Source organism: Astyanax mexicanus, chromosome 2, assembly GCF_023375975.1.
Source record: "Astyanax mexicanus isolate ESR-SI-001 chromosome 2, AstMex3_surface, whole genome shotgun sequence".
NCBI classification, from domain to species: Eukaryota; Metazoa; Chordata; class Actinopteri; order Characiformes; family Acestrorhamphidae; genus Astyanax; species Astyanax mexicanus.
The window spans coordinates 53749939-53758484 of record NC_064409.1 but is presented as its reverse complement, the minus strand read 5'-3'; the positions used below and the strand labels follow the sequence as shown (position 1 = coordinate 53758484).

The window sequence follows — 8546 nt, the reverse complement described above, 5'->3', positions numbered from 1 at the left end:
AGAGGCCTTGCATTTTAGTACTGGTGAACAAAATAGCTGTTTGAAACAACCCCTGTGTTGAATTGTAAAAAAACTGCCTCTGAAATTTACTGTTATTAATGTGGAAACCTTTTTACCCACCACATATTAACAGTACTTTATGATCATAATTACCCACTCACAATTTTTTGTTTGTTTTTGTTTTATTAAGTAATAAACTAAAATCACTTTTACAAAGCTATCAAACAAAGAAACAAATTAGGAGCCGTAGTTCAAACAATGCTTTGTTGGAAATTAAGTATCCATACTATCTATGGGGAGTACTTTCTCTAATTGTCTATTTTTATAAATGAAATATTATTTTACTTCATTTTAAATGAAACATTTTAACAGCTTCAGGATCTCTAAAGTGACCCATCTCTATTTGAAGAAGACTTAAATCAGTTTCACAGTTGCATCACAGTTCTTCTATGTTTTACTAAAGTAATAAACAAAACTCACTCACAAAGCTATCAAACATGAAAACGTATTATTTACTGTACTTCAAACAAAGTTCTGTTGGAAAGTAACATCTTTTTTTTATAAAACATATTTTAAAGACAAAATGTATAACTAAAAGAAAAGTGCACTTTAGGTCAGTTTGGTTATATATTTGGCAAAGCAGTTGGTGGACAAAATCCTTCACCGATTTGTTGATGTTCTGCAAGTGCCCCATGTTCTTTTCAGCCTTGTCCCGTTTATATCTAGTGAGTAATGGGCTGCAACTACAGTATGTACAGCTCTTTTAGCATTTATTGTCTCTCTCCTCCATCATTACCAATCATCTCTTGGAGGGATGTTCTGGGTAGATTGTACGAAAGGTCAGGTTTATTCTAGGGCCTCGGTCATGGTACTCCTTTGCCACCTGATGCTGTTGAAGAGATCCAGAAAAAATTCAATTAATTCCAAACATATAAAAATAACATTTTGTTCCTAAAAGCACGTCTGAGCACATTTGCTGGTTTAAAAAAGTAACAATTTTGGACCTAAACACCTCCTCCGCACACATACACACAAACATTCAGACAAAGCACAGTAATCTCAGCACAAATAATGGAGAAATGCCCATTACAACATGAACTTTTAAACTAACGCTCCCCACTCCTCCTTGTATGTCCTCTATGGTCATGACGATCACATTTTTACAGTCTACGTCTGTCTACAAAGTGACCAGTTTGAACCAGTATTGTGCATATTTCTGACTGGAACCTCAGAACACTGTAATCTGAGACAATCTCTGGGGAACCAGTATCTACAGCACAGCTCTCCCAGAAAAGTTTTCCAACACTCCTTAACAGTTATGCAATGTGTCTCCTCAGCTATAAATATTTAGTGTCTTTTAGTGTCAAAGCACTCTGCAGCAAGTTCTCTATGTTGGCTTTGGTAAGTCTTATTTTGACCATGTGATGTAAATTGTCTGAGGAAAGTTCCACCAAGAGCTTTCAGTCACATTCCAAGGGCCTAAGAGGCCGTCTACAGGTGTTACCATAAAATGCCCTTGACCTTTTCTAGCCTTCCTTCTGTTCTCTGAAAAGTCCTGGTCTCTGAGCCAAAATGTAATAGCAACTCTACAGCAGGGGAGAACGACTTCCAGCAGGCTTTTAGCATTTAGCCAGCAAGGCAGTGGGTTGTGGTGAACAGGCCGAGGCATCTCTAATCTTACTACATGCTTAAGCAGAAAAATATTTTGCAACAGAAAAGGTATTGTCTAGAGAGTCTAGAGTTTTGTGCATGTGTATATTCTATGCCCTTATTCTGTGCAGCAAGACTTTAAAAGATGTTCTTTCTCTGCAAAAGTAAATATAACTAAAAGTAGTTACCTCTTACTTCTTTCTAGATCACTGTTTCTAAAAAACCCTGGGAGGAAAGTGAAATTAGACGCAAATATGCATGGGCAACTGCTGCGAAATTATTTAGTCAAATTTAAATCATGTCCAAAAATCTCCCTTTGAGACCATTATTATACATGGTGAGTTAAAAGTCGCAGGACACCCTTTTATTTCGGAAACTAAATATGACAACTTTCAAGATGGTGGCCATGTTCTAAAACACACTTCCCCCCACCAATTACTTGTTGTGGTCCTCAAATTTGTATTTTTTTTTTTACTTTTGTTTCTAAAATTAAAATCTGTCTTGCGAATTTTGACTAAACCTGAATATAGGGCCAATCTAAAAAAACTGCCAATCATTTCTGCTCTGCAAGCTACATAATAGCACACAGTGCTTGGACGCCCATGATTGCCATTTTAATCAAGATTTTAACAGTCCACAGAAATAATGTACAATTTGCTTTTGCTTGGTTCTGGTTACTGACAATATATTTTTTCTCAAATTAACCTTAACATTCCTTCTCTGCCATTATAATGGCTCCCATTCTTTTCTGTTCTGTTCAGATTGGCCTATAAATATATAAACACAGCATCTATAAGCTGGAGAAAATAATTATACATTGTATTTAAGAAATAAATGGGAGAATTCTAAGACCCCTCTTAGTTTTTAAACAGGATTTTAATCATGATTTGGTACAATGCACCAGATCAACAGCAGGAAAAAGCAGTCAGGTTATAGACTATTAGCACTATCTATCTATTTATGCCTTATTAAATCAGTCATACACACAGTACTGTTCAGCATATTCAGCACACCCTATGCTTTTGTTCATTGAATTTTCCATATCGTCCCAGTGTTGTATGATTTAGATTACATATGAATGTAAAGCAGCTTTTTATTTACAAAATAATAGGTTGTTACCTGCCAGTCTTCTTGCGTGCAGCCTTCCATAATGAGGAGTGTACCATGACTCAGTGGTACCCTTAGTTTCTCTGTATATGTATAATCCCCTTTCTCCTCCTACAATACAAAAATCAATGCATGTACAAAAAATACATGTGCATACTAGGGTTGCAGTTAATTAACCCATCAAACAATCAATTTCTACGTCTCCATGTATGGCACATCATTGTTCCTTTCATGGAGCATTTAAAAATGGAAGCCATATAAATTTAGGATCTTTTTCTACTGTGTTTTACATCAGTATCGGGACATCCAACAGCAATATTATACATTGCATTTTTTGTTAGACTGTCTGTGTGATCCTCTGCTAAACATTACACACAAGCATTTTAAAGCAATATTGTTTTTAGACATGATTCTGTTGAGTAATGGCAGCAGCACTACAGCACGTCAAGTCCACTTGAATAAAAAAAAAAACTGGCAATGCACCACCAAACCTCTAAAGCCAGACAACGGATATTATGTGCACTTGTCACTATTTCTCTCTAAAACTCCCCTATTTGTCCAGTGGTGCCACTTATGAAGACCAATGTGTAAGCAATACCAGAAGCATTGACTCACTGGAGGTGGTTTCTTCCGGAGGCTAAAGGCTCGAGTGTCCCCTAGACTGAGAGAGGCGATGGTGGGTTGAGGGCCTAAAGAGGGTTCGTCGTCACTGTGCCACGCAATGCTATCCTTTCCATCACGGTACAAGTTACAGAGTAATGAGTTAAATGTGTGACAGGTCTCCCGCTCAATGGCCTGGCGCAGGGTTGTGAGGACAGGATGCCACTATATTAGGAAGAAAAGTCAAGATTTTTAATATTACAACTCTCACACCTGACTTAAAGATGTCCAATCAATGTGCTAATAAATAAACACAAAAAATGTGTAGCACTACACTAATCCTTTGTACCTTGACTTTTGTCAAGTCCCATGGAAAATAAAGATAACTTTTTTTGCATGTCAGTGTAACCTCAATGTAACCTCACACACTGAATCCTACCTAAAAATTGCAGAATGTGAATAAAACATATAAAGAGAAAGTTGTAACCTGAGGGTTAGCTTCCATTGTGGAGTGGGAGTAAGTGTAAGGCAGTTCTCCATACCAGCAGGTCAGCCTGGGTTCTTCATATGCCTCACCTAAGCGAAGAAACAGCTGACAATGTAAAACAAAGCAATTATTTCTCATCATATCATTATCATATTGTAATGCTTCTGGCAGACAAATATGGGAATATATGTATATGCTGTTCATATACTACATTCTATAGAATTTATTTTACTTTCCTTTATTTCGTCTTAAGAGTTGCCAGACAGTACCCAACATGCTGGGTTTTAAGAATTTATTTCTGCCTGATCCAAATATGGGAAGGAACTGGACCGATTAATAAAACAAAAAACATGTTTCAAAAAAAGAGCCTTATTCAGATGTTGTATTGCTTGTCCAAAGCAAATATTTATCCTTTTAGTATATTTAAGCCGTTTTTAACACGCTGCTACTTCTGGAAAGGATCAACTGAAGTGCTGGGGGCAGTAGCAAGTCTGCCAATTTAGACAGGAAGAAGGACTGGAAAGAATGAGTCATCATGCATGCACAAACACACACACAACACACACTCTTTTAATCTGCCTTTTTTGTTTGTTTGTTTCACTATTCTTCCTTGGAGCTTGACATTTAATTTAACATACTAAGGATTCAAGGAGATTTTATTGTCATTCGCATCACATGTGGTACATGAGGTGGAACGAAATTGTGATCTCACGGTATCCAGTTTACACCCAAGAGCTGTTACTAAACTTGAATGCTTTCTTTTTTTTATTTATCACTTACCCATCATCCTATAATTGGTCTTCTGTGACCATGGCAGCTCGGCCATCAGTCTAGCGAACATCCAGTCAGCCTCTTCCACGGGTAGAAACCCTGGAAGGAGCCGCAGTCTGAAGAGAAACACACCAAACTGGGGTTCAAAGAGATCCCACCTAAGAGGCAGGAACAGTCTATAAAAGAATGATCTGATTGGTTATCAAAGATCTGCTACCTGGACACTCCAGTGGGACCTTGGCTAATCTCATAGTCCCCAGCCTCTCTGAGGTGGAAACAGATGAAAATCACTTGCGTTCATTTTCCCAACAGGTCTAAAATTTGTACTAAAACTAATTTAATGCTTCTGTATCAGTTCAAATAAAGATCACTTACTCTAGCACCTTTTCCACAGGTATCACTCTGACCGGCTGGAATACATTTGCAGAGATGAACAGAGGAATATAGGATCAGGAGAAGCACAGAGAACACACTATTAATTGAAACTTACATCAGCTGGTTGATGGAACTCATATGTTCTTGGTACGTTCCCAGTGTTCCATGACCCGGGCACTGGCTGCTGCCGACCTGCAACTGAAACATTGGCAAGACAACTTCTAAACATCTTTTCAAACATGACTAAGTAAAGCTGACAAGTTTACTCTTACTAAAAAAAAATATATATATATTTTTTTTTTGCTTAAATAATAAGACTTTGTTTTGGACTATTACCTCAATCCCTATTGACTATTACCTATAATCTCATGCAACAAGTAGGGTTTTAGAGTTTTAGAGTCTAGCATTTCTGTTTAGTACAAAAGACCATCAAGCTAGAGTTACACAGTATTTCACAAACTTCTCTATTCATCTGATAACTTGAAGCACTCTAAAAGAAATTGAGCTAGGGCTAGAGAACCCAGGCAAGTTCACTGCGCAAACAAAAAATCTTTAAGGTAAAATTTTCGCTGTATAGAACAGATAGGCTTGCCTACCTGAGTGAGAGGGTTTCCCTGCAGGTTTTGCCCAAGAGCCCTGCACTCTTGCTCTCTGACGTTTGTCACCCATAGAGGTCAAATTAACTGGTGTAACAAAAAGACAAACATGCTTATTATTATATAATATTATGATTCTTCAATACCTGTCCAGTTCCCTTCAAAAACACACCTACAGAACCTGTGCACACAGGGACAAACTACTGAATCTGGTATTTTTGAACAGGAAAAAAATAATTGGCCATTCAGCACTGCCCTTTAAGAGCTTGTCGCAGTCAGTAAACAATATATAATAATGGTTTGCCAATCATAGTCCTGTGGCCTCCTCAATCATCATCTGCTCTTTTTGTGCTTCATTTAGCTGATTAAGATTAAGATGCTCATCATAAACTATAATGCCAAATGTGTCCACATTGCATTTGGTGATGCAAGGCTTGAATGCAGCTGCATGTGAAGCTTTCTACAATCTACTGTTCTTGAGCTGATCTGAAGCCACATTAAGTTTGGAGGTATCTAGTGATTGACTCTGCAGAAAGTTGAATAGTGTGACCTGTTCATATACGCTCTTTAGCATCTGCTGAACCCGCTCTGTCATTTTACACTAACAAAGCGAGTCACTGACGTTCCCAGTCGCCTCCACTTTATTATTATTATTATCACTGACAGTTGGCTGTGGAATATTTAGTTGTGAGGAAATTTAACGACTGGACTTGCACAGGTGGCATCCTATCATGGTACCATGCTGGAGTTCCTGAGAGTGATCTGTTCTTTCACTTATGTTTGTAGAAGCAGTGTACATGCATAGATGCTTGTTTTTTTTTATATACAATTGGCCATGGACGTAATTGGAACCTGAGTTAAATTATTTAGATAAGTGAGCAAATACTTTTGGGCAATATAGTGTACAGCCCGATCTAGCTGCTGGGATATATAGACAATATTTTTTAGTTGAATGGCGATATACAATATATGTTTAAAATGTTTTTTTTTTATCCCACAAGGTAATTACAATGAGAAACATCTGAAACAAAGCTACATGTTCCAGATGTAATACAAGCACTTTTATTACCATTCATCTGTAGATAAATATTAGTTATATTTAAGAGATGGAAAGATCAATTGGGTATATATCAGTATTGGATGAAAAGGCAAACTTTTGGAGTTCATTGGAATGCAACATAGTCTATATTCATAAAAATGACATTGTCCAATCTTATAATTTTTTTATGAATTGCACAGACCTTGCCCAATCCTATTTCACCCCTTTGCACTACCTCTCTGTTTTTGGCATTCACTCAATAGGGGGTAGAGTGTCCAAATTTTTGTTATGCTGAAGGGGTAGGGTGAATTGTTTTGGGTATATTGTCCTTCAATCAGAGATTTTTTCAAAGGCATATTCAAATGAAGGGCAATGAGGAAGCACTGGGAATGTAGCGACACTAGTAACAAAATAAACCCTAAGTATGTTATAGTTTAATATGTAGTTTTAATGATTTATGGAGATTTTTATGGATACTAGTACATCTCAATAGCTAGTTACATTTCCCATTTCACTTTAAATGGTGCGACAGACAAAAGAGGCTGCATTATTTAAGGAGAAACTGAAAGATAAAATCAAATAAAGGCTAATTTCAGTTCTTCATCATACAATGCCCTAAAGTCAACTAAGCTAACTTAGATTGCTGAACTCTAGTCTTCAAGACAATTGAAGGGTTGTGCCAATTCTTAGAGGGAGGATTTCACCCCTTCCCCTTGTAAATATGTTCTAAGGGGACGGATTACACTTGAAATCAAGGAGTAGGAGCACAAATAAGAAATGAGATTGAGACAGTATCAGGCTGGGCCCTTTGTGGATGGACACTTGCTGCCATCTTCAGGCGTATTTCAGTATAAACCAGCAGCTGCAACACGGAGCGTCAACAGGCTCTGTTCTGCTGTTCCTAAATCTGTTAAAATCTGTTCTCCAGCAGAATAAGTGAACAGTTCCGTGCTCAGGATTAGAAGGTGAGGTTTTCGTGAGACGTGCCTGTGTGAGAGACACGGAGTGACTCTAAACTCTCAGAAATCTTTGGGAAACACAGCTAAGCTAGCATTAGCTTACTAACCTATCTAACAAACAAACAGCAGCAGCAGGCTAGCGTTAGCTGACAACCACCGACCCCAGACCCGCTCTGACACAGCAGCTCTAATAAACACACTGTGGATAGAGACCTGGAACAGCGCAGAAAAGCTCACAAATTGAAGCCTCGTCTGAACAGACCTCATTCTCTGTAAGGAAAGGCCGTTTTTAAATATACTTTACCGCTGAGACTCGCTTTCACAGTGTTTTCCCCCTCTCCGTCCGACTTTCCTCAGTCCACCACCTGTACAATAGTTCCTAGTTCCTACAAATTCACCATGCTACAAAAACACTGTAACTGTAAAGTGTTAAAAGTATTCACATTCATTACTCAGGTAGAGTTAAATATACTAAGGTTTAAAATACTTCTGTAGAAGCTGAAGTAACAAAGTCACGTTTTTTTACTTAAGCTATTGGTTTCAAACCCCCTTAACCTCTTTGAATGCCAGCTTTTTTTGTCCATTTCCTGCCTGATATTACACGCCTAATTCTTGATGATATCTATTCAAGCATTACATAAAAAGTTTTCATATTTGAAAGGAAACATTACTGAAAATCTGAATTGTATTTTTTAGAAAATATTAGAAAATATTTAATTAAATCTGCAACTGTGGATAATAAAACTATAGTGAAAAAAATATATATAGTAAATAAAAATCACAAAAATGGCACTTTCCTAGGCTTAAATCAGTATTTTTGTGAGTACAAATAAACACTTAATGTCCTCCAAAACATTTATTTTGTTACGGTTGTCTAGTTTTTCCTATTTTCAAACATTTTTTAAACAAATTATTAGTGGAGAGTGAACAGCTATTCCATGTGCCCTGTAGGAGAGTCCAAA

The 8546-nt window shown here is 37.3% G+C and overlaps 1 protein-coding gene across 4 annotated transcripts; it reads right to left on the bottom strand.

The window, feature by feature from the left end:
* Positions 1–489: 489 nt before the first annotated feature.
* alkbh3 (alkB homolog 3, alpha-ketoglutarate dependent dioxygenase) lies at positions 490–8151 on the bottom strand. 4 transcript variants are annotated; one of them, XM_007244248.4, is made up of 10 exons: positions 7889–8151; positions 5587–5673; positions 5106–5188; positions 4991–5025; positions 4833–4880; positions 4625–4731; positions 3845–3933; positions 3373–3582; positions 2770–2868; positions 490–889 (listed from the first exon to the last, which is right to left on the bottom strand). In XM_007244248.4, exons 2-10 carry the CDS (start codon positions 5657–5659, stop codon positions 800–802), a joined length of 834 nt encoding a protein of 277 aa, XP_007244310.2. In that variant the 5' UTR covers positions 5660–5673; positions 7889–8151; the 3' UTR covers positions 490–799. The 4 variants fall into 4 exon arrangements, with proteins under 4 accessions (XP_007244310.2, XP_022528015.1, XP_007244311.2 ...); XM_022672294.2 differs by having other exon boundaries at positions 5109–5188; XM_007244249.4 differs by having other exon boundaries at positions 7798–7895.
* Between the last annotated feature and the right edge of the window lie 395 nt (positions 8152–8546).

Excerpts from the sequence above, each read along its gene's own strand:
- alkbh3 (XM_007244248.4), bottom strand. The coding sequence starts at position 5,659 with ATGGGTGACAAACGTCAGAGAGCAAGAGTGCAGGGCTCTTGGGCAAAA. Across the intron at positions 4,881-4,990 it reads CCTGTGGAAAAGGTGCTAGA|AGAGGCTGGGGACTATGAGA; the intron begins GTAAGTGATCTT and ends TTTCCACCTCAG. Across the intron at positions 3,934-4,624 it reads GACCAATTATAGGATGATGG|GTGAGGCATATGAAGAACCC; the intron begins GTAAGTGATAAA and ends TTCTTCGCTTAG.